Raw genomic sequence first — 25,826 nt, 5'->3', positions numbered from 1 at the left:
ACTTACCATAATGTTTTCAAGGTTTATTCATGCTGTAGCATGTATCAGTACTTTATTCTTTTTATTGCCAAGTAAAATCCCAATTTCATTTATCAGTTGATGGACATTTGGCTGTTTCTATCTGTAGGCTATTCTGCGTAGTGCTGCTACGAACATTTGCATACGAGTTTTTCTGTGAACATATGTTTTTTATTTTTCTTGGGCATATACCTAGGGATGGAATTGCTGGATCATATGATTATGTTTCAAGTTTGGAGAACTGCTAGACTGTTTTCCAAAGAGATTGCAGTTTACATTTCCATCAGTGTATGAGTGTTCCAGTTTCTCCACCAACACTTCTTACCAACACTTCTTACTGTCTGTCTTTTTTATCATAGCCATCCTAGTGAGTGCGAAGCCTGTCTCATTGTGTTTTTTATTTGCATTTCCCTGGTGACTAATGATGTTCAGCATCTTTTCATGTGCTTATTTGCCATTTGTATATCTTCTTTGGAGAAATGTCTATTTAGATGATTTGCCCACTTTTAATTGGGTAATTTGTGTCTTTGTTGTTAAGTTGTAAGAATTCTTTATATATTCTGCATATGTGTTGTACGTATATAATTTGAAATGTTTTCTATCATTCCGTGAGTTATCTTTTCACTTTCTTGATGGCATATACTTTGATACACAAAGTTTTAAATTTTGATGAAGTCCAATTTATCCCTTTTTTCTTTTTCTTTTTTTGTGGGTAAAGGGTGTCACTTATGCTTTCGGTGATGTGTCTAAGAAACCATTGCCTAACCAAGGTCGCAAAGATTTACTCCTGTTTTTTCTTCTAGAACACAGGAGTAAATAGTTTATAGTTTATCTCTTACATTTAGATCTATGAACCATTTTCAGTTAATTTTTATATATGGCGTGAGGTAGCAGTCCAGCTTCATTCTTTTGTATGTGGATAACCAGCTGTTCCACACCATTTGTTGAAGACTTCTTTCCTATTAATTTGTTTGGGCACCCTTATCAAAAAAATTAATTGACTGTAAATGTGAGGGTTTATTTCTGAACTCTGATTTCTCTTCCATTGATATATTTACATATATATGTATATGTATATCTTTCCTTATGCCAGTACCACACTGTCTTGCTTACTGTAACTTCGTAGAAAATTTGGAAATCAGGAAGTGTGTCCTCTAACTTTGTTCTTCTTTTTCAAGATTCTTTGGCTATTCAGAGTCTCTCGCATTTGCATATGAATTTTAGGATAAGGTTGTCAATTTCTGCAAAAAAGAACCAACTGGCATTTTTATAGGGGTTGAGCTGAATCTGTTTGGGAAGTCTTCCAATCCAAGAACATGGGATGCTTATATGTATATATGTATGTATCAGCTTTATTGTGATGTAATTCACATACCATAGAATTCGCCCATTAGAAGATTGTACAGTGCAATAGTTTTTATTGTATTTAAAGAGTTGGACAACCATCACCACAATCAACTTTAGAATATTTTCATCACTTCAGAAAGAAACCCTATACCCTTTAGTTATCACCACTCTATTCCCTCAATCCTCACCCCACTCCCCAGCCATAAACAACCACTAATTTACTTTCTGTCCCTATGGATTTGCATATTCCGGACATTTCATATAAATGGAATCACACATTATGTGTGATATGTGGTCTTTGTGTTTGGCTTCCTTCACTGACCATAACCTTTCCAAGGTTCATCCTCGTAGCATCAGTACTTCATTTCTTTTTATGACTAATATTCCTTCTTGTGAATATATCATATTTTGTTTATTCATCTGTCAGTTCACTGACATTTGGGTCGTTCCCACTTTTTTGGCTATTATGAATGAAGCTGCTATAAACATTTATGTACAAATTTATGGACCTATGTTTTCATTTCTCTTGGGTATATCACTAGGAATGGACTTGCTTGGTCATATAACTGTTTAATCTTGTGTGGAACTGCTACACTGTTTTCTAAAATGGCTGCGCCATTATACCTTCCCATCAGTAGTGTATGAGGGTTCCAATTTCTCCACATTCTCATCAATACTTATTATTATCTGACTTTTGATTCTAACCAACCTAGTGGATGTGAAGTGGTATCTCATTGTGATTTTGAGTTACATTTCTCTGATGGCTAATGTTGAGCATCTTTTCAAGTGCTTATTGGCCATTTGTGTTTCTTTGGAGAAATGTCTATGCAGATCTTAGCCCGTTTTTATTTTATTTCTTTATTTATTTTAATTTTTATTTTTTAGGCCAGGCAACCCCTTGGTTGACCTCACAGATTGCAAGGACCTTCGCAGCTTACAATCCCTTGTTTTTTTATTTTTTGCACCTACAGCACCTGGTCTTCCTAGGTGGTCTCCCATCCAAGTACTAACCAGGCCCAACCCTGCTTAGCTTCCGAGATCAGATGGGATCGGGCTTGTTCAGGGTAGCATGGCCGTAGACTCTTTGCCCATTTTTAACTGGGTTATTTACCCAATATGTTGCTGGATTCTATTTGCTAGTATTTCGTTCAGGATTTATGCATTCATATTCTAGTTTTCTTGGGATGTCTTTGTCTGATTTTGGTATCAGTATACTAGACACATGGAATGAGTTTGGAATTCTTCAATTTTTGGAAAATTTTGTGAAGAATTGGTATTAAATCTGCTTTAAATATTCGATAGAAGTCAGAGATGAAGCCATATGGGCCTGGGCCTTTCTTTTTGGTATTTTGTATTACTACTGCAATTTTTTCACTTATTTTAGGTCTTTCAGATTATCTATTTCTTCTTGAGTCATTTTGGTAGTTTATGTTTTTCTAGGAATTTGTCCATTTCGTCCCACTTGTCTAATTTGTTAGTATGCAGTTAATATGCAGTATTCCTTTATAGTTGCTTTTATTTCTGTAGAGTCAATACTAATGTTCCCTCTTTCACTTTTGATTCTAATAATTTGAGTTATCTCTTTTTTCTTGGTTAATCTAGCTACAGGGTTGCAAATTTTGTTGATTTTTTTTTCAAAGAACCAGATTTTAGTTTCATTGACTTCCTCTGTTATTTTTCTAGTCTCTATTTTATTAGTTTCCTCTCTAATCTTTATTGTTTCACTTTTTTACTTGCTTTAGGTTTAGCTCACTGTTTGTTTTTTTCCCAGTGTCTTAAGGTGGAAGTTTAGGCTATCGATTTAAGATCTTTCTTCTTTGTTAATGTAGTCACATCCAGCTAAAATTTTTCTCTAAACACTGCTTAGCTGCATCCCATAAATTTTGATGTGTTGTGTTTTCATTTTAATTCATCTCAAAGTGTTTTCTAATTTCCTTTGTGATTTATTCTTTGGCCCATTGGTTATATAGGAGAGTGTTGTTTAATATCCATGTATTTGTGGATTTCTAATAACTTCTGTTATTGATTTCTAATTTAATTCCATTGTAGTCAGAGTATACACTTTGTATTACTTCAGTGCTTTTTAAATTTATTGAGACTTGTATTATGGCCTAGCATATGGTCTATCTTGTAGAATATTCTATGTATGCTTGAGAAGAATGTGTATTCTGCCATTGGTGAGTGGAGTGTTCTATAGATGTCTGTTATGTCTAGCTGCTTTATAGCTTTGTTCAAATCTTTTTCTTTGCTGAGCTGTGTAGTCATTTTATCCATTATCAAAAATGAGGTATTGAAGTCTCTAACTATTCTTATTGAAATGTCTGTTTCACCATTCAGTTTTGTTAGTCTTTGCTTCATGTATTTTGAGGCTCCATTGTTAGGTGCATATATGTTTATACTTATTGTATCTTCCTGATGGATCGACCTTCTATCTTATTATAAATGTCTCTCTGTGTCTCTAGTAACAATTTTTGTCTTGAAGTCTATTTTGTCTGGTATCAGTATAGCCACTCCAGTTCTCTTTTGGTTACTGCTTACATGATATATTTTTTATGTCTTTTTATTTTCAACCTATTTGCATCTTTGAATCTAAAATATGTCTCTTATAAAACACTGTAAGTTTGGATCATGTTTTTTTATCCATTCAGCCCATCTATGCCTCTTAATGGAAAGTTTAATCCACTTACATTTAATATAATTACTGATAAGAAGGACTTCTACCATTATGCTATTAGTAATTTTTGTTAGTTGAATGCCTAGCTGTGTACTAGGCCCCTTTTTAAAAAAATTTTATGTATGTATGTATGTATGTATGTATTTATTTATTTATTTTTATGTATTCATTTTTTTTAGGCAAGGCAAACCTTGGTTGACTTCACAGATTGCAAGGACCTTGACAGCTTACAACCTTTTTTTTCATGCCTATAGCACCTGGTTTTCCTAGATGGTCTCCCATCCAAGTACTAACCAGGCCTGACCCTGCTTAGCTTCTGAGATCAGACAGGATCAAGCTTATTTAGGGTAGCATGGCGGTAGACCCCCTTTTTTTTTAATGGTAAACTTTGTTATGTATATTTTACCACAGTAACAGATATTTTAAAATAGAAATTAATGTTTTCCCCACCCCCATTCTCATCTGTCATTATTTGAATAAAGCAGCGCACCTCCTAAGAAACCACCTCCCCCAACGGAATAGCTCTTTCTTTCTGCATCTTATATATTTTTTAAATTATTTTTTTATATATTTTATAATTTTTATATATTTTAATTAATTATATTGAAGAAATTATTTAAATTTTTCCCCTGTCTACCTCCCCCCTTCCCCCTACCCTCTGGTAATCACTAGTCCATTGTCCATGTCCATGAGTCTCTGTTTGTTTGTCCTGTTCATTTGTTGCTTTTAGGTTTATATCCCACATATAAGTGATATGTGATTTTCAACTTTTTCTGTCTGGCTTATTTTGCTTAGTATGATGTGCTAGGCCCTTTATGTACATTATTTTTTTTTTCATACCCATTTTATGATTGAGGAATCGAAAACTTAGAAAGATTCAATAACAGCCCCAGTCAGTGGTAAAACTGATCTATGAGTCCGGCATTGCATCCATAAGCTCTTGCCTGGAAGTTTCCTCACTGGCCCTCTGGCTTCCCCTGTTACTGTCCCAGGGCCAATCTACACATGCTGCCAGGACCCTTTAAAAATGTAAATCCAGTCATAACTCCCTTGCCTATCCTGCAGTGGTTCCCACCCAAGGGCACGAGATGCTTCACTATGAGTGATTCCCGGTTACTGAATACATTCAACACAGGGTTGCCTCCTGTTCACGCAGGCCATCTGAGCACTCAGAGCACTGTGGATTTTAATGTTATTTGCTAGCCTCTGAGTATGTTCCAGCTTAGGCTTTGGGAGAGCCCAGAGGACTTCTTGGACCATGGCAGTCATCAGAATTTTCACACTTCTCTTGTCTTCTCCCCCAGCCACACCCAACTTCATGTTTTCCCCTCCTCTCTCCCTCTTCAGTCTATGAAGACCCTGCAGGATTTGCTCACCAACATTCATGCTCTCAAGGTCACCACGGAAACCCTAAGGAAGGATGTGGACATGCTAAAGAACATGTTTGATAAGGTAGACCCTCCCCAGCATCCTCCAAGCTGGCCATGCCGCTCAGACCTCTGGTGGTTGGGGTGACAGGATAAATCTAGGAAGCCCATTCTTAGTCAAAGAACACAGCCCTGGGGGCAAGAAAAGGAGGCTGATGTGGCCCAGCCACTTGGTCGATCCCACTGAACTCTTGATGGTTTGCACCATGCTATACTAGTTACATAAATCTAGTTCATTCTGATGTAAGCAAAATAAGAGAATTTATTGTCTCATATACTAAGAAGTCCAGGGAGGCCTTCAGGTACAGCTAGATCATGGTGCTCACGCCACATCAACATCTCTCGTTCAGTGATCATTTTAGTTTGGGTTAGCGTCATATTCAGGCAGGTACTCCCCAAGTCTTGGTGACCCCAGGCTTATATTCCATCAACTTAGGAGAAAGAGAGCACTTCTTCCTCTTCTAGCGCTATCCCAATTGAGAAGTGGAGTAAACCTAGCATAGGCCTACATTCTGGCTCCCTCCATAGCCACAAGGACATTGACCCAGCCCATTAAAGGCTCTTTAAAGGCTCTGAGAAGTCCTACTCTACAAAAACGCATTGAATGCTTTTTAAGCCCAACATTTCCCAAATGTACATGCCCAGGGAACCCTTTCCTACCCTTTTCTCACTCTCTGAGAAACACTTGCTTTGAAATCTATTCTTCCTTCTCCAGTTCTTAGTCACCTAGAGCTAAGTCCTTGTATTTGAGTAGTGAGAAAAGCATAGCTGGGACCAGAACTTGTACCCCTGACCATGGGTTTGGCTCATTTGACAGATACGCTTGGAAAAAATAGACACTTCCTTTGAAGACTTGAAAGGGCAGAACCAGAAGATGAATAAGATGCAGCAGGACATGGTGAGGATCTCAGGCCTATCCTCTATCCCTGGTCACCTGACCTCCAGATTCAGGGGTGCTGGGGACATGGAGGGGTAAGGAGAACATGATCTGCAAAGGCTCATTAACTTGCAAGTTTGGAGGGCATTGTAGACAAGGGAGCCAGCCAAAGACATCATGCCCACCAGGTCCACACCCCTCATTCCTGACCCCCTCCCTCATCCCACAGATGACTCTTCAGAAAAAGATTCTCACCATCCCCAAAGCTGAGGACATAGTACTCTGGAGCAGCCTCCATGAGGCCATGTTCACCCCAGTAAGTGAAGGAAGATAGAGGAGAGGGAAGTAGGGGTGAGGGAGTGGGTAGGGTGAGCGCTGAGCTGGCCTGGAGCAGACCTGGCCAGCCCAGCCCCATTTTCTGCAGGGAACTTTTCCACAGGAAGCTGCTTCACTACAGCTGGAAGATTCTGAGCTGTGGCAGGTCGCAGAGCAGCTACAAGAAACTGACCTTCCCCAGACTACCACATACCTCGAGAGTGTTGATCATAGCCAGGTCCCAGAGACCATCCAACTCCCCAAGCTCCTGGAGTCCATCTGGCAATACCAGGCCCCAGGCCAACTACAGGAAGAGGAGTCTACCCAGGCAGTTCCATTCACAGGGGCCGAGGAGCTGGGCCAGCCTCAGGTGCTCGAGCCTCAGTCAGCACCCAAGCCTGGACTTGTACCTGGACCTGAGCCTGGTTCTGTGCCAGGGCCAGAGGCTGAGCCCATGTCTGCACTGGAGCCCATGCTGGAACCCAGTCTGACACCTGGGTTCACGCTAGCACCTTGGCCTGCGTTCAGACCTGGGCCTGCCCCCAGACCTGGGCCTGCATTTGGACCTGGGCCTGCATTTGGACCTGGGCCTGCATTTGGACCTGGGCCTGTGCATGGACCTGAGCTTGCCCCTGGAGCAGTCCCCAGGCCTGGGCCTGGATCAGTCCCCGAGCCTGGGCCTGCCCCACCCCCAGGCCTACAGCCCATACCAGCAGGATTCTGGCCTATGCCTCTAGGAGGCTGGCCACCTCCGGGAGGCCGGCTGCCTCCCGGAGGCCGGCCACCTCCAGGAGGCTGGCCTCCTCCCAGAAGCTGGCCGCTTCCAGGAGGCTGGCCTCCTCCCAGAGGCTTGCCCAGACCTAGCACTGGGCCTTTTAGGGGACAACGTTACTTCCAGCCTGGCCCAGGCCCATCGGGTCCCCTGTCTGCTCTGTTCCAGGGCCTCAGGGCCCCACGACCAGCCACAGAGTTTGGCTCAGCTTGGCCTCGTCAGGTACGGTTACAGTCTCACCAGCAGGCGATTCACCAGCTCCCAGCTGTCTCAGAAAATGAAGATTACGCAGAAGTCTCTCCGGACAGAGCTCCCAAGGCTGAGGCCTCCAAGGAAGCACCCCTAAAGAGTCCCCGGTCTGCCTTTCAGCAAGTAAAAACCACTGCTGCCATTGCAGCCGCCGCAGCTGCCGCCTATGCAGCTGCTGCGGCTTCAGCAGCCCAGGCAGCGGAGGCTGCCAGCAAGGTCATCAGGGATGCGCCTGCCACCAAATTGGCCTCCGTAGCAACGACCACGGCTGCATCTGGGCCCTTAGGGGTTTTGGCAGACGTCATGGGCGCAGGGTCTTTACGTGGGGCCACAACCTCCATGGCCTTCACCAGTGAAACTGAGATGGAAAACTTACAAGAGCTGGACTACGAAGACCTCACTTCTTTATATTCTTCTTATATCCCTCCTGATACGGCCCTGTCCCAGGCCATGCTAGCCGCCAAACAGGCTGTGACTCCTGAAGACAAGAAGAAAGCTGTCAGGTATTCCATGAACCACATAGCCCAGATGCCCATTAGACACGACTCCCTGAAAGAAGAATTTGCCCAGCTGTCGACCAACCTGCAACAGCGCTTGAGTTACCTAGGTAGGCCCAGCCCGGCTCTGAGAAGGGTGGCAAGGGCTCAGACCCTCCCCGTGGCCTTTAGGAAGCACCCCCTTTCCTTTGTTTAGCTGCCCCAACAAAATCTACATTCAACCATTTGCCATTTATTCCTTTAGTGTAAGCATCAGCCTCTTATTATTCTAGTCTATTCTTTACAATGAAAGTACAGCAAGGTCTTATCTTAGGGGAGAAGCATATAGAGTCAGAATTACTCTTCAAAATCTCCCTTTCAATAGCCCATAAAACACAGTACCACGCGACAGTGCTTTGATAAGTCTGGATCCACCAGCATGCCCAGCAGCGCTGAACAGACCCCAGATGATGTGATCAATTGGGAATTAAAAAAACTGTCAGGCAAACATGCAAATCCTTAAAGACCACAGTCAGTTCCGAGTAGCAGTGGGACCCCTAGATTTGTGTTCCTATTTCATGCCCATGATGCTTATATGCTGACTGAGGATATAACTCGGGTGGTTCTCAACCTTGAGCTCACCTCAGCACTCCATACCCCTCAGGGGCTTGGTGGAGCACAGACTGGGGGGCCCACCTACAGAGTTATGTGCATTTCTAATGCTTCCTGGGGAAAGGCTGCTGCCTGCTGCTGGCCTAGGAACCCACTGTGAGATCCACTGCCCCACCCTGTCTTAATCATTCATTCATTATCTTGCCGTTTTTTGCTCCGTGCCCAATACAATAGTTGCATTAACATAAGTCACACCCATGTTCAGTGCCACCCCTGATGGACAGTGCTGTCCCACAACTCTTGAAAAGAGCAAGTAGAACTTCACATAGCTACAAAGAACCACATTGATATCAGTGAATACTGGGGCACAGCTAAGAATCTGATAGTCATGAATTTAAATTTAAAACATAAAGCCATAATAGCCCAAATTCTACCTCTGACCAGCTGCCATTTTTGTTAAGAAAACTGTGGTTATTTTGTAAATGTATCTTGGCTGTGATTTTTTATACTCTCCTAGCTCTGTCTTGCATATTACTTTTTGGCCTCTTGTCCAGACTGGATATAGTTTCCCTTTTTTTAACTCCTCTCCTTTTTTGTTAAATCTTTCTTTCTATTTTGTGATGGGATAATATACTTATAAATAAGGTACTTTAAAGTTTTGTTCGGGGTTATTTTGTGGAGGGGAGTAAATTTTGGAGACTTTTCCCTAGGCCTGTTCAGTCTAATATGATAACCAAGAGACACTCGTGGCTGTTGAGCACTTGAAATAGGGCAAGTTCAAGTTCAAATGTGCTCTAAGTGGGAAGTGCACAGTGGATATTGAAGGCTTAGTATGGAAACAAGAATATAAAATGGCTCATTAATAATTTTTTGATTACATGTTTGAATGATACTATTTTAGATATATTGGGTTAAATAAACTTTTATTAAAATTAATGTCACCTGCTTTTTAGATTTTTTTTTTTTTTAATATGACTACTAGAAAATTTTAAATGACCTCAAAGGCCCCCAAGTTCACAATAGCTCTCTGCTGGACAGTGTTGCCTCAGACATCTCGTAACAAAAGCAGATGGGGCTCTAGACAAAGCATATGCTCCCATCCCTGCCACTAACATCTGCCTGCTCCTTTGCTTTCAGCTAATATGGGAATCTCTTCCAAGCTTGGGACAGCAGTGGACTCATTGCAAGAAAAGGTTGTCAGCCTCCAGAAATCCAGGATGCAGGTCAGTGTCTCAGGCAGAAAGAGCTTTTATTAAGAAGACCATGCCATGAGGCAAGCTGACGGCAGACTCCATGACCCAGAACCAGATGAAGCATTTGTCTTTTAGCTGAAAGGAGGCCTGGGGCAGTGGGAAGGCAGCTGCTCCCCTGTGGAGGCGAGGCGAACTGCTCCATCTGTGGTCCCAGAGGGTGGGTGAGTGTCCTAGATGGCCAGTTGGAGATATCCTGGTCTGGCACACACTTTTCAAGCCCCATCCTGGCCATGGTGACGTCAGAAGTAGAGACCTTGGGTATCTGTCTCCCCCTTTTAGGAGGAGGAACTCGAGAGAGTTTGGGGCCACCAAATAGCGATGATGAAGGATCACTACATCGTGCTGGACAGGACAGTGGATAAGATCCAGATTCGCCTGGATGAGTTAAAGGTTTGAAGGGCTGGGTGGGCTCAGGAAGGACACTGAAGGGATAATTCCTCTTTGGGATATTCAGACTCTCTGCAAGGTTTCACAGATGTCCTGAAGGCAGGGAAAAGTTAGTGGACAGTTTTACTGGCAATTGCTTGTATGTAAATTACAATTCGGTTAGAAACAAACAAACCCCGCCCCCCACAACAAGCAGCACACACATATTCAAACAGAAAAGCCTGAACGGTGTCCATCTTGTTGACCACTGGGTCACCTGCCCTTAGAAGGGTGCCTGGTCAGAGTGAAGGCTGAAGATGTGCTGAATGAATCAATGAATGAATAAGAGGATTTCTTGTGCCAACTGTTAGGTTTATAACGTTTCTCCTAAACTGGCTTGTTTCTGAGCAGTCAGCGCCACGGAGCCTTTCCAGAACAGCAGAGTTGCTGACATGAGAGGTATGGAGATGGATACAGAGCATCTGCCAGGGGCTCATTCCAACAGACACCTCCCATGAGCCTGAGGGGTTCTGACTTGCTGAGCTGGATCTCAGGACCAGTCCAGTCTGTGCCTTGTCCTGGAGGTGTCCCAGACCTTCGGAGAAGGGATCAAGGTCATTCCCAGTAGGAGATGACCTTCCCCCAAAATAGAAAGAGACAAAATCTCAAACCAAACCACCTGAGTTGGTTTCCATGGGGTCTTCTGATTCCCAGTGAGGGGGCTGTTGGTGGGATACATTAGAGTATGGAGAGCGAAGGGGAGGACCAAGACAAGCCCTTGGCATATCTCGCCTCCAAAGATGGTCACACAGAGTAATCAGGCCAGGACCCACACAGGGCAACTCGGACAGGAAAAGAACTGCAAAGCAAACCAGTTCCCAGCCTAAGCACAGGGGAAAGGGAGATCTCCTGGACTGTGTGGGCGGAAGAGACGCATGATTCAAGCTCAGACCTTTGTGAGTGCCGAGATAGGAATGACATCTTCTGGCAACTCTGGGCTCTCTTTTAGTCACTGCTTCAAAAAACCGGATTGCCATGTCCTAGGAATATATTGGTGCCCTTCCTGGGTGGAAACTGGAGCTAGTCCATTCAGCACAGGGCAGGCGGGGTGACAGAATCTGCCTCTAAGTAGTCATCACCCCTTGAGAGAAGCTTGAGAGGATGAGGCCCGACCAAACAATGTTAAATGGAGCAAGGCAGCCTTTGTCCCGACTTCCTTCCTGCCCCTCATGCCAACAAGAATTAATTACCTATAAAAGTTAACCCTGGAAGGACCTGGAACGGGGTTTTGTATATAACACATGTTTCGTTAAATATTTCTTCAATGAACATGTGCAACAGATCAGCAGCCCCATCTAGTCCTTCCAGTAGAGAAATGAGGGCATGCAGACACATCTGGAATAGCTGTTACTGCTTTACCTGGCTGTCTGTGAGAATGTAACAGGTGATGCAAAGAATCCGCTTATTCATTCATTGAGTCATTCAGTCAATGTTATTGCACCTTCACCCTGCACCTTCTTAAGGCCTGGTGATACAGCAGTCAACAGGACAGACACTGTCCGGGGTCTTCTGTGTTTGGGGGTAAGCAGTGGTACTTGTGTATTTAATTGAACTATAATTTATGCACAGTGAAATGCCCAAGTCCTAGTATAAGAGGTGGATTAATTTTTGCCTATTCATACACCCATGTCACCACCATCCAAGCAAGATGGAAACATCCATCACCTTAGAGTGCTTCTCTTCAAGTGTCTCCCACTCAGAACACAGCAGGAAAATAAATGAGGACAGAACTCTTTCTTAATGACTGTGGGAAACATTATTTTCCTTTCACAAGTGGATGTGATGGAGCTTTGCATTAATGAGAATTAGGTTCAACTTTGAATAACATAAACTGCCAAATAACTGACTGAAACTATGTAACTCAGAGAAACAAAGTCAGAGATGGTCGGTCTAGAGCTGGTCTAGTATTCCATGGTCTGTGACTTCCTTTCATAAGGTCACCTCAAGGCTCTAGTCATTAACTCTAAATTCAAGCCAGCAGCAAGGAAGATACCTACCTACTTGCGTTTACACCCCAGTGGTCACACCGGGCCGTAAGGAAGGCTGTGAAATATAGTCATGATTCTGGGAGGTCAAATGCCCTCTAAAAATTGGGCGTTCTGTTGCTAAGGATGAGAGGGAGACCAGGTATGAAGGGAGAAGTAGAAGACTATTTTCAGCTTTGGAAGAAAAGTGACCTCACCCTTTGGGGACATGGCCCAGAGGATGTGAGGCTCTTCCCAAGCAGGTTAGCTGTTGCTGCTGTCATAGGAAGAGTCTAGTAAGGGGAGAGAGGGTAGAATTAATGGAGGGAGCTGATTCTTTGTGGAGATATGGGAGTGAGATATGAGGGTTGTTCCCTGACAGTGGCATAAGTGTGAGTGGCATGTGAGTGCTTGGCTGATAAACAGACTGCAGTTCTTCCGGGACCCCGTTACAGATCAGAAGAGGTGAACTTGCCTTAAACATCTAGGAAGCCATTTGTTGATCAATGTCACCCCAATAATTTTAAATTAAAAAAAAAAATCTAGAGAGCCAAAGCATCAGCATTGATTTGTGTTTTCCTTTCTCAGGTCTGCCTTCCTGTGCAGCAAAGTTCCCATGATGCCACTTCCAAGAGGACAGCTTGTCCCAAGTCCCACGTTCCCTTATTTCTGATCTGGACACCTGGAGTTCCGGAGCCCAAGCTTTCCCATGTGCCCACCCTACCTGCTGTCCTCCTGGCCTCATTGTCCCTTCTTGGCACATGGCAAGGGTGGAGGTGGGAGGCAGACATTACCCTCGGGGCTTCCAAGGGTGGTTGACATGCCCTTTGCTTCTGTTCTTAGGCTCTCCATGCACAAATAAAAAGCCTAGAAATGCAGAAGGCAGACAAAAGTATGATAGAGCAGGAATTGAGAGAGGTGAGTGAGCAGATTCCTCTCCTCTTGCTCCCCCATCCTGAGCCCCAGCTCTCCGGCCCAGAGAAATGGAATCATCCAGCCCCAAGACAAAACCTGGCAGAGAGACTTCAGAGTCTCCTTCCACTTTTATTTGTATAGAAAAGCTGGGAAAGCTGCTCAAAAGTTGTCCCATCAACTCTTATTTTCAGTGACTCAGAATTAATGACAATTTGTTATATGAACTTAAAAATCATGTCCCAACTTCTCTGTCACAGAAAACTTTGGCTTTGATCTGATGACTGTGTTTGAGCCAACTTGGAGCCCAGAGTTGAATTTAAGCCAAGGCTAGATGTCCAAGGTTCCAAAACTAGACAAAATTGACCAAAGTGGTCTGATCTCCGCCAGCTTCCTCCTGCTCCCACCCCAGCAGCCCTGACTCCCTGAGTCCCTTCTCTCTCTAGAAAGCTGACAGGAGCACTCTGGCAGGCAAGGCAAACCGAGCCGACCTGGAGACGGTGGCAATGGAGCTGAACGAGATGATTCAGGGCATGCTGGGCAAGGTCATGTCCCATGAGGATGACTGGAGGAAGGCTGTGAAGCAGCTCAACAAGGACCTGGGCACCAAGGTGAGTTCCTATGTATTGTTTAGCACTTGCCACATAACAAATTACCCTATAATTTAGCAGCTTAAAACAACAAACATTCAGTCTCTGAGGGTCAAGAATTTGGGAGTGGCTTAGCCGGGGGGCTTAGGGTCTCTCATGAAGTTGCAGTCAAGAAAACATCTGGGGCTGGAGGAGCCACTTCCAAGATGATGTCCGTCCTCACATGGCTTGGACAAGATCCCTCACTCCCTGATCACACGGGCTCCTTCATAGGGCAGCTGATTTCCTCCAGAGTGAGTGACCCAAAAGAGCAAGACAGACGTAGCTTCTACATTTATCACCTAGAAATCTGTAAAGAAGAGCTGTTCCTCATCAGCTTGAGGTGATTACCCGGAAATATGGTTCGTTGAGGAAAGGCAGGAACAATGATGAAGTATTTCCTTTAATGACCAGTTTTCAGGGTAAGATATTGGTAGAATAGCCATATCCAGTACATAGTAGCAAATGAAGGTTTCTATTTTTATTTATTGATTTCTTTTTCGTGAGTGTCACCATAAATCATGGATTTTTGTATATTCAGTTTGTTCAATCAATTACGTTACTACTTATTTTGTCATTCCCATGGTCTCATCATTGGCCTGAGAGCTGGCTTGTGAACCCTTCAACTTGACCCTTTGTCATCAGAAAAATGTCTTGTTTTCTTAAGTGACAAGATGTTCCAGGCTTACTGTCAACAGTACCTTCCTCAGACCTGAATTGGCCACATCTCTGGAGTTCTGGTTCCTTTTAGTGGGGAGTTATGTTTAGAGACCAAAATTTGGAAACCATTTAAAAATTCAGAAGTCCCACCGTGAAAACAGTCTGGTAGTTTCTCAAAAAGACCAACAGAATTACCACAGTACCCAGCATTTCCACTCCTAGGTATATATATGCCCAAGAGAAATGAAAAATTATGTCCACATAAAAACTCATACAAAGTGTTCATGGTAGCATTATCATAATAGCCTGATGTCCATCAACTGGTAAATGGACAAACAAAATAGTCTAGCTGTAAAATAAATTATTCATTCCATAAAAAGGAATGAATGCTATAACCTGGATAAACCTTGAAAACATATTCAATGAAAGAAGCCAGGCACAAAAGGCCATAGATTGTCTGCTTCCATTTATATGAAATGATTGGAATAGGCAGAGACAGAAAGTAGATTAGTGGTTGCCTACACCTGATGGCGCTTGGGGGGACATGCGGGGTGACCGCTAATGGGTATGAGGTTTCTTTTGGGAGTGAGGAACATGTGGTGATGGTTGTACAACTATACTAAAAGTCGTATACTTTTACACTCAGTATTTACTGAATGTATACTTTACACTCAATATATGTGTTGGATGTGTGAATGTAAGGTGTCTAGGGACCATTGGGAGAGATGTTTCTCAGGCCCACAGGTGTGCAGTTGAGCATAGGGATTGATTGTTTGGGGGCAGTAACTAACGAAGGGTATTTCTTCCCTTGGCTGCAGGGAAGCTCACTGGGCAGCTACCCCTAGCAATAGCATGCATTAGGGGTACGAACCTTAACCCAAGCTTTGTTGGTTCTTTCTCTGTAACCACCTCACTTTCTCTGTTCAGTCTGGTTATACTCTGTGTAACTTTGCAGGTTACTGCAAATCCTTTTCTGGAGCGATGCAGAGTGTGAATTAAAATTGAACAAATAATCTCCCCTTTGGTTGTTCCAGCTGGCCCGCAGGGATTTGGACAATCTAAAGAAAGACATTGAGGAGATCTGGCAAATAGTCAGGAAGCTGCTGATAGAAGGCCTCCGATTCGACCCCGACAGCGCTGCCGGCTTTAGAAAGTGAGCCCCTCACTGAGGCCAGGAGGCCCTCTCTGAGGAGGAGACAAGAGGGGGATCCCAGAGGATTCTGGGAGCAAGAATTCCAGACCTGCGGACATGGGGAGAGAAGGCTGGGCTTCCCAGCTGGGTGTGGAAAGGGGTCGGGATGAGCTGAGAGCACAGGCATTCAGAGGTGGGCTACCCTGGCCCGGGCTGACAGAGGGGGCTCCAGGAGCCCATCTGCCCCAAAGCCCTTTTGCCACAAATGAGGAAACCAAGGCTCAGAGAGGGAAGGGGCCATGCAGATGGCAGCCTGGGGGGATCTGTGACCAGAGCCATGCCCCTTACCCACATCCAGACAGCACCCCAGGCAGAGGGACTCTGTTTCTGGGGGCTCCTATCCTTAAATTACCCCTCACGCCCCACTGTCCACCGTGAAGGGGGTTTCCAGAAGGTCCCTGGTTTTAAAGATCTCCATTTGTTTGAAGCGGGGAGATAAACTACACACACTTTGATTCCCCACCTCTGCTCCAGGAAGCTGCAGATAGTAGTCAGCAGGGACCAGCAAAGCTGAGCCGCGTTGGGCCAGGCCAGTGGGTATAGGATAATGGGAGGAAGTCCTGGCCCTGAGGCAGAGACAGACCTGCAGCCTCCCCTAAACACTACCTGGGGGAGTGAGCAGCCTCACAGACCCTGGCTGGGGCACCACAGCTAACCACTGCATGTCTCCCAGGAAACTGTTTGAGCGGGTGAAATGCATTTCCTGCGACCGGCCTGTGGAGATGATGACTGGCCCGTAAGTAGAACCACCAGGGGGCACCCTCTCTCTTCAGGATGCATGTGAGAGCCCACAGACACACACACCCCAACCCTATGTGTCCACGAGGTTCAAGAATCATTGATATGCACATCCCCTTTCTGTAAATGTCATTTCATTTGTTCCCTGTCCCTGGGTGGGCCACCGTCATTCCTTTTTCCACCAGGCCTTGTCTGGTGCCCACTGTCCCAGGGAATGGGTCAACTCTAAAAGAAAAGGGATAGAAGGAAACTGTGGGGGAAAGCAGGACTTTGTGAGACTTTTTTAATATGTATTTTTATAGTCTATTTTTGGAGGTGAAATTCACATAACATAAAACTAACCATTTTAAAGTCAATGATTCAGTGGCATTTAATTTATTTACCATGATGTAAATAAATTCTCTAATTCCAAAACATTTTTTTTTTTGTCCCCAAAGGAAACCCCAGACCCATTAAGCAGTCACTCCCATTGCCCCCTCCTTGAATCTACTTTCTGTCTGTAGATTTGCCTGTTCTGGACATTTCATAGAAACGAAATTATACAATACGTCGTCTCTTGCATCTGAGCATAATGTTTTTGAGGCTCATCCATGTTGTAGCCTGTGTCAGTGCTTCATTCCTTTTTATGGCTGCATAATATCACCTTGTATGGATGGACTACATTTTGTTGATCCATCAATAATGTTGATGGACATTTGGGTTGTTTCCACCTTTTGGCCTTTGTGAATAGTGCTGCTACGAACATATATTTGTTTGAACACCTATTTCCAATTCTTTTGGGGTATAAACCCAACTGTGGAAGTGCTGAGTCATATGGTTAGCTTTCTGAGGCGCTGCCAAGCAATACTCTAATAGGGTTTAAGAGCTGGATCTTGTAATACCCACACTCTGTATGGTGCGAGCCTGGCCCTGCTGACCCGTGAAGCTCATCAGCGCCCCCATGCCAGTCCATGTTTATGGAGGGGCTTTGGAGCTATACCAGAATTTTCTTTCAAACAACAGATCTCTAGTTGCGGCATTATTAATAATAGTAAAAAATAAAATAAAATAAAGAAAAGAAAAGAAACAAACTGAAGTGGTAAATGAGTTACCGTACGTACGTTCACATCAGCCAAAACAGATCATAGGAGAATACCATACAATGGAACCTTGTGAGATGCGGAAATGTTCTATAGCCGTGATGCCCAGTGTAGTAGCCACTGGCCACGTGTAGCTGTTGAGTGCTTGAAATGTGGCTAGTGCAACTGAGAAAGTGAATTTGAAATTTTATTTAAATTTAGTTAATTCAAATGTAAATTTAAATAGTCACCTGTGGCCAGTGGCTGCCATATTGATAGCGTAGTCCTGGAAGAATATTAACAACCTCGAAAAATGTTGGCAATAAGTTAAATGAGAAAATCACATCGCAGGTGTGTTATGAGCCTATTTTTGTTAAAAAAGAAATACATAAACATGGAAAAATACTGGAAGGACACGTATCAAAATATTTGTCATATGGTTATCATACTTTATTTATTTGTGCTTTTCTATACTTCCTAAAATGCTGGCAATCAATGTGTATTACTTTTTTTAAATTTTATAAATTTTATTGTGGCTTAAACACAGAAAGAATATCAATGTTTACTGTCCAGCTCGATGGGTTTTTACCCACGTGTCCACCTTTGTAGCTACCACTCAGATCAAGATGTAGAACAGTTCCAGCTCCTCAGAAGGCTGAGGTTTTACTTTATTTTTGGTTGAGGAAAATGCACATAACGTAAATTAACCATTTTAAGCAAGTGGTTTAGTGGTATTTTATATATTGACAAGAGCTGTGAGCCACCACCTCTAGTGTGCTAGAACGTTTTCATCACCCCAGAAGGAAACCCCTTACCCATTAGCTGTCACTCCCGTTCCCTTTCTCCTCCGGGTGCTGGCCAGTCTGTGTCCTGTTTCTAGGATTTACCTATTGCGGTTTTTAATTTTATAGTCGAAACAGTTGTTTTTATAACTTACAAAGATTATTGGGGCTCCCCAGAGCAGCCTCGTTTCAGGTCACAATTGAGGGTGTCTTCCTGGAGGAAATGGGAGCCCGACACCCAGTGTTAGCCATATATGCCTCCCACTGAGCTCTTGTCCTCCAACAGGCATCTCATCACCATCCGCAAAGCCCACCTGCTGCCACGGCGGCGGCCAGCCAGTGCCAACAGCTATGAGTACCTGCAGCGGCAGCAGATGAGGTAAGCAGGCTGGGGGCCTGCCCCATGAAGGTCACTCAGGACCCAGAAGCCCTGCAGAGACGTCAAGTCCAGTCCCAGGATCCAAAGATAGTCCCAGCCATCTGCAGGAGAGACAGATGTTCTGGGAGGTGGCCGGGGCAGCAGACAGGTGCATGAGATGATCATGGAGGAGAGGAATGGACATGTTTTTTGAGCATCTGTTATGGGGCAAGGACCGTTAGGGGAGAGTTTCTCATTTAAATCTCACGACCTCCTACAAGATAGGATTAATACTGATCGCCACTGGAGGATGTAGGTAATGACCGTGAGTCCTCGGCGAGGCTTGCTATGGCCAGACAGACATTGCACTAAGCACTTTGACAGCTCATTAAATCCTTACACCTGCCCTTTGTGGTGTATTCTATTATCCCATTTCACAGTTGAAATTAAGGCTCATAGAACTTAAGTGACCTGCTCAAGGTCAAAGGTAGTGAGTGGCAGAGCTGGTACCTAAACCTGAGGATTTCCGATGGACCTAGCTGGCACCCTGGGTCCCAGCTTTGCCTCTCACCCTCCTGACACCCCACCACTTCATGGTGCTTCCAGCCCCAGACCTGTGGGTATGTCTAGCCAGGTGAGGGGAAAACAGCCTCTTGATCTCCAGAAAGAGTCATGCAAGGGAAGTGAGGACAGTGGGAACGGGGCTCCCATGTCCCATCCCCCACTTTGTATGGCCATGGTTACCATTTAGCTAAGAGCATGCACCTGGCAGGCCAGACCAGGCCTGATGGCTATGGTCTGGGGGAGGGGGAATGCAGAGCTCGATTTTTTTCCCTTTGCCCCAACCGTGCCTAACTCTATCCACCTACCAGGCCCCAGGCCTGCCCACCTGTATCACCCAAACAGCTGGAGGAAATTCCAGTCTTCCCTCCCTGCTGGCCAGGTCCTCAGGGCCCATCTTGAGGCTCCTCGGGGGCAGAGGGGTCTCCAGGTGGCTGCTGACCCCACTGCCCTGCCCCAGGGAACAGCATCATCTCCAGCAGCTCCAGGACCTTGGAGACCACGAGGACTGGAGTGATGGCCCTGGGAACGATGCCAAGCTCAAGTCATATAACTTGTCGACACTCTACCCCTATGGGGACCCTGAACTGATGGACTATGACACTGTGAGTCAGTCTGCAGCCTGGGCAGTGGGTGACCCCAGGGAGACCATGCTCTGTCTGCTGGGCCTCTGTGTGTACTAGGGAGGCTCAAGGACACTCCCTGACTTGGGGCCTGGGCTGTCCAACAGGCCGAAGTGGACATCCTTGGAGTGGACGGGATCCTGTACAAGGGCCGAATGAACAACCAGGACAGGGCACGGCCACTGACTGGTGTGGAGGAGCTGGCTGGTGAGGGGCGTCAGGCCTTCCTGGGCACCACTGCCCGGTGTCCTGGCTTCGCTGGGCAGTGTGAGGGGGGATGCAGGCAGGGCCCACAGCTGGCACCATTTCTGACTGAGGGGGTCTTCACACAGCCACTTGCAAAAATGGGGTCCTACTGTATGCCAGGCACTGTGCCAGGTGTCAGGGAGAGAGAGGAGAGTAAAAAATATGAGCTGTTCTCCTGAGGTCTCCACAGGAGTGGGAGAGGCAAACTGTAAGCAGATAACCAAAGGTGAGGATAAATAGCTGACCTGGAGGGCTTGGTACAAGAACAGCTTGTTGCAAAGGACACGGGCCTAGGGAGGGGTGCTGCTGCCCCCCAAAGATGAGAGTCCACCTGCAGTGCAGAGATTAATCCAGGATGATCTCATCTCAAGATTCTTCACTTAATTACATCTGCAAAGACCTTTTCTCCAAATAAGGCTACATTCACAGGTTCCGGGGGACATGTCTTTTTGGGGGCCACCATTCAACCCACTACAGGTTCTCCCCCTGGGCCAGGATGGCAGGACACCACCTGGAACCCTGCATTCCCCCTGGGGTGAGAATTCCTCTCCAGGCCCCCCGGCGGTGGATGCTGTTGGAAGGGGACCCAGGCTGGGTTTCAGGGACCACCAGGCCGGATAATAACAATGGTGGCTAATATTTAATGAAGCCGACTTCTTGCCAGGCCCTACAGCAACCTGGCGAGGCCTTACAGTAAATGAGGTAAGGGCATCCTTGGCGGAGGGGCCAGGATGATCTTAATACACCTGGCCTTTATTCCCAGTCATTCACCAGGCAGCACCCCTCTCCCCACAGAGGGAAGGGCTTTTCTCCCCACGGCTCATTCATTCTCAAGACCTCCAAGCAGTAGAGCAGGACTGAATCCTGACACCTCGACTGCTTTATCCTGCTTAGGGGCAACAAAGTCTAGCATTAGAAACCAGTTACCTGTGGCCAGATTTTTTGACCAGTATGCTCTTAGCACTCATTTGTTTACTCAAAAGAACATTCTAATCCAAAACAATCACTATCTAAACCTAAACTAGCTATGTGAGCCCCACCCAGGTCCAGCTTGGTCCCAGCTGCATTTATCTGTTCATCCTACTGTGTCCACTCGGTACTGCGGTGCATCCAGCCCTTTGCCAGCACCACGGGGTCACAGAGGGGTGTCCGTCCAGCCCCTGGTCTCCAGATGCCTGTACTGTGGTCAGGAGCTCCAGCCAAGGCAGAAGAACACTTGATCCCCAGTGAGCGATGCCCCCAGCAGGAGTCAGGTGGACAGTTGCTGAGGCAGGCTGTCGGAGACTCTCCATGGAAGGAAGGCTAAGTACAGACAGGACTCAGGAGGAGGCAGCAGGGGTGCTGAGGCAGCTGCGGTGCATCCAGCCCTTTGCCAGCACCACGGGGGTCACACAGGGGTGTCCGTCCAGCCAATGGTCTCCAGATGCCTGTACTGTGGTCAGGAGCTCTAGCCAGGGCAGAAGAACACTTGATCCCCAGTGAGCAAGCCCCCAGCAGGGGTCAGTTGGACGGTTGCTGAGGCGGGCTGTCAGCAGGCTAGACTTTCAGAGACTCCATGGAAGGAAGGCTAAGTACGGGCAGGACTCAGGAGGAGGCGGCAGGGGCGCTGAGGCAGAAGGCAGAACCGAGGGAGTAGGAGATGCTTCTTTAGCCTCTGCGGTCCCCACCAGCTCTGCATGAACTGCCTAAAACACGCCCCTGACCCGGCCCTTCCCTAGTTCAGAACCTGTCGGCTTTCTGTGGCTGCTGTAAGGAATTACCACAAACTGAGTGGCTTAAAACAACCCAGACATACTTTGTCTTAGTTCTGGAGGACAGAAATCTGAAATGAGGCTTACGGGCTAAAGTGGAGGTGTCAGCAGGGCTGATTCCTTCTGAGGCTCTAGGAGAATCCGTTTCCTTGCCAGTTCCACCTTCCAGAGGCCTCCTGCATTCCTTTGTGGCCCCTTCCTCTGTCTTCAAAAGGCATCACTCTGACTTCAGCTTCCATCCTCACATCTCTTTCTCTGACTCTGACCCTCCAGCCTCCCTCATAAGGACCCTGTGATTACATCAGGCACAGCTGGATAATCATTAATCAAATCACATCTGCAAAGTATCCTTTGCCACGTAAGGTGACATTCACAGGTTCTGGAGATTAGGACACAGACATCTTGGGGGGCATTGCCCTCAGAGTCTGGACCCCTTGGTTGATCTGAAGATCCACTTGGCCACTGGCCTCATCTGGACCCCTTGGTTGATCTGAAGATCCACTTGGCCACTGGTCTCCTCCCTTCAGCCTCATGGAACTGCTCGCTCACTCTCTCTCAATGAGCCAGGCTGTTTCTCACCCCTGGGCCTCTGCACATGCTGTGTGCTCAGCCTGGAGCCTCTGGAGAATCTTTCCCATCTGCCAGGGCTCAGGTATCTCCTCTGACTGGGAGTCTCCTGGCTTATATAGAGGCAGGAAAGTTCAGAAGAGAGACCAAGAGGAACAGGTTTTGAGGTCAGGTGGCGAATTCAAGTTTGGACATGTAGAGTCCAAGGTCGTGGGGGATGTCAGAGAGTGCTGGGTCAGCAGTTGGGCTTCCAGGCCTTGGTGGGTCTTTGAACTTGTACCCTGAACTTACCTCCCTTACTTTGAAAGGAAGCAATGTGATAGTCTCACTGGTCAGCTGGTTGGCAGGTTCTGCCTCTGACCTGTGGACGGATCCAGGTGCCAACTGGGGATCAGAGTGGGGTCCAGGGAGCACCCCTCAGCCAGGCATTTGCATAGAACCCATAAAGCACATGGGTGGTGGTTCTTAACTCAGGTTCGAGGAACATGACCCCCGGCTATCTGGATCCCAGAGGCTTGTGGGGAATCTAGGTGGTCTCAGTTGGGTCCTTGAGGTCATAGACCCTGCAACAGAGTTAGGAATGCAGGAGGTTTGGATAGGGAGGACATTAACAAAGAGGAGGAGGAAAGGGAGGGAGGAAGCAGAGACCTGCAGACAGTGCACAGACTGGATAAGGTCCCGAGCAGCCCGGGGGGAGCTTCCGGGCAATGCTGCCCAACAGATGCCCAGGCCTCGTGCCCCTATCATTGGTAGGATGTGCTAACAGACTCCAGGTGCTACCAGGTGGAGGCCGTCAGCTCCCTGCGCTTTCTGCAGCTGAATGAGTTTTGAAGGGAGATCCTTGAGGCACTTTCTGCTGCCACATGGCCCTGATCATTCCTGAGCCCTTGTTGGTGTCAGGTTTGATTTGGAAGTCACTGGGGAAAACCCAATGTAATCAACGTTACTGCTTCGTTAGAGTTTTTACTCCGTAGGATGGTGAAATGTAAATAAGTTCAGCAAGTGAATAAGATGAAACATGGAAATGGAGAGAATGACCAGGGAGAGGTCAATCTCCGATGTCCCTTCTCATTCTCATAGAAAGGTTATTTGAGGCAGGACTCATCAGGAGACAGCCAGGGAAGGACAGAGCCATCCACGCAGAAGAAACAGTTGGTGTCCTGCATGGGAAGGAGCTTGGCGACCCTGTAACTTGTGCTGGTGCCAAGCTTGGGCCCTCACCTTCAGACCCCTGTGCCCAGCTCAGCCACCTGTGAGTCCCTCCCCTCTCGTGCCTTTGGTCTAGGTGGCCAGTCATGGTTCTTCTTGGCTGGATAGCAAGAAGGGAATATCCAGGACGGGCAAATGACAGAGACAGAAGGCAGATTAGTGATTGCCAGGAGTTGGGGGGAGGGGAGACCGAGGACCGACTGCCTCATGGGGTAATGAAAATGTCCTAGAACTAGATGGAGATGATGGTTGCATAACCTTGCGAATGAACTTAATGCCACTGAATTACTCACTTTAAATGGTTAATTTTATGTTATGTGAATTTTATGTCAAAAAAATGCACACAAAAGATGAAGGAATGGAAGACGGAAGTGGGGCACTGTGGTGGTCTGGCCCCCAACAGGAAGATCTAAAGACCTGCCAGACAGCTAACCTGTGACTAGTCCCGTCAGCATTTTGTCTGTATCGTATGCTAAAATACGGTCTCCTCCTTGGCCTTGAGTTACTTTCAAAAAGCCTTTTTTTTAATATCTTAGCTTTAAGAAGCTCGAGAAGGTAGAAAGGGAAGAGAAGGTACTTCCACACACAAATGGGGAGGGTTGGATGTTTTTTGGGGGGAAGCCTGGGAAACAGAGCTGGAGCAGGGGTCCCCAACCCCCTGTCTGTGGCCTATTAGGAACCAGCTGCAGGTGAGCAAGCAAAGCTTCATCTGTTTTTGCAGCTGCCCCCTCAGAGCACTGGTTGGTCCCTGGTGCCCCCTCAGCTCTACCTCAGAGCACTGGTTGGTCCCTGGTGCCAGAAAGGCTGGGGACTGCTGAGCCAGAAGACAGGTTGGGGGGCAGGGCCTCCGGGGAGGAGCCAAACTCTGGAAGAGCCCCCACCATTCCTGCCTCTTCCCCTCTCTTTTCCACTAAGCCGCGAAGGTTCCGCATCCCCCGACTCGAAACCTGTACACGCGTTTTGGTGCCATCCACCCCTGTGAGTACCTGCCCCTTAGCTCCCTGGCCCAGCTGGGATCCTAGCTAGGTCGCACAATCCCAGCTTGGGGCCCACCACATCTATCTCGCACCTGCTATGACTGTGCCAGGGCCCCCACCCAGCTCCCCAGCCAGGCCTCCAGCTGTTCTGGGCTCCTGTTTCACCCTTTAGCCAGGCTTCCTGGCCCATGTGCCGTCCCAGGGACCCAGGCCTGGTGTCTGTCCCCAGGTGTCCAGTTAGCTGCAGGGGTGGGATAAGGGAGCTCGTTCATTCCCCTGGGCCTCTTTGCCAGGGGCCCCATGAGCCAGGCTGGGGGGACTGAGCTCACCTGATATTGCTATGTGCCAGGCATCCATGGGTGCTTTACAGTGTGCAGAGCTCTCTCCCTTCTCATCCCATCCAGTCCTTAACCCGGTTGGGGGAGGTGAGGACTGCCAGCCCATTTGAAAGAGGAGAGACTGAGGCACAGCGACCTTGGGCTGGGGAATGTGCTTTATCTTGGGTCGCCCTCTCCCCTGACAGGAAGTTTAAGGTGCCAGAGACTAGATGAGCCACAGTGAAGCACTTCCATCTTGGGGCTTCTGTCCTTAGTGGGGATGAACCTGTCAGGCCAGCCTCTACCCAGAATGTTCTTGGGACAAATCACAGGTCTCTCTTGCCCCTCCCAGCCCTACACCCCCATGCCGGCATCTACTCAGCCCCCTCAGGCCCCCGCCCGATGACACCAGCTCGCCCTCCATCTCTGCCGCCCTTGCCACTGCTGCCACCGCTGATGCCATCCCTGCAGGAACCCCAGCAGGCCCCAGGGCCCACCAGGCACTCAAGGCCTCAGCGCCTCGTGTCACGAGCCAGCACGCAGCCTGCCTAGGAGACCACCTGTGAGCCCTGTGCCCTGCACCCCCATCGTCCCCTCCACTACCCTCAGTAGCTGAGACCAAGCCCTGATTCTGGCCTAGGGAAGGTGCAGGGACTCTGGACATAGGGGAGGGGTCTCCACAAGGGACTCATTTTGACCCAGTGGCTGTTTTCACTCTCTGCATATAAAACCACATTACACGATCCTCCTCATCCTACAGTTCATGGAGAACACAGCTTTCTAGATTGAATTTTCTTCTAAGTCAATTTAATTCCTTGACCAATCTTCAATACAAT

General features: G+C 46.8%; 1 protein-coding gene, 1 non-coding gene and 1 pseudogene across 2 annotated transcripts in view; 1 reads left to right on the top strand and 2 right to left on the bottom strand.

Annotated features, from left to right (window-relative positions):
• CUNH16orf96 (chromosome unknown C16orf96 homolog) overlaps positions 1-25,542 on the top strand; it is a 46,547-nt gene extending 21,005 nt beyond the window's left edge. The window contains exons 3-17 of the mRNA XM_006914179.2: positions 5,387-5,491; positions 6,284-6,364; positions 6,573-6,659; positions 6,783-8,286; positions 9,905-9,990; positions 10,300-10,410; positions 13,254-13,328; positions 13,769-13,933; positions 15,646-15,764; positions 16,477-16,539; positions 18,668-18,760; positions 19,761-19,905; positions 20,031-20,130; positions 24,612-24,674; positions 25,343-25,542. Of these exons, the coding sequence (XP_006914241.1) occupies positions 5,387-5,491; positions 6,284-6,364; positions 6,573-6,659; positions 6,783-8,286; positions 9,905-9,990; positions 10,300-10,410; positions 13,254-13,328; positions 13,769-13,933; positions 15,646-15,764; positions 16,477-16,539; positions 18,668-18,760; positions 19,761-19,905; positions 20,031-20,130; positions 24,612-24,674; positions 25,343-25,542 (2,997 nt within the window). The remainder of the gene's footprint in view (positions 1-5,386; positions 5,492-6,283; positions 6,365-6,572; positions 6,660-6,782; positions 8,287-9,904; positions 9,991-10,299; positions 10,411-13,253; positions 13,329-13,768; positions 13,934-15,645; positions 15,765-16,476; positions 16,540-18,667; positions 18,761-19,760; positions 19,906-20,030; positions 20,131-24,611; positions 24,675-25,342) is intronic.
• On the bottom strand, positions 2,328-2,446 carry LOC112481659. Its single transcript, XR_003046993.1, has one exon. It is a non-coding gene; the product is annotated as a 5S ribosomal RNA (ribosomal RNA).
• Positions 4,285-4,403, bottom strand: LOC112481586 (annotated as a pseudogene).
• Positions 25,543-25,826: the final 284 nt, after the last annotated feature.

Source organism: Pteropus alecto, unplaced genomic scaffold, assembly GCF_000325575.1.
Source record: "Pteropus alecto unplaced genomic scaffold, ASM32557v1 scaffold44, whole genome shotgun sequence".
NCBI lineage: Eukaryota > Metazoa > Chordata > Mammalia > Chiroptera > Pteropodidae > Pteropus > Pteropus alecto.
This window is presented reverse-complemented; position numbering and strand designations above follow the sequence as displayed.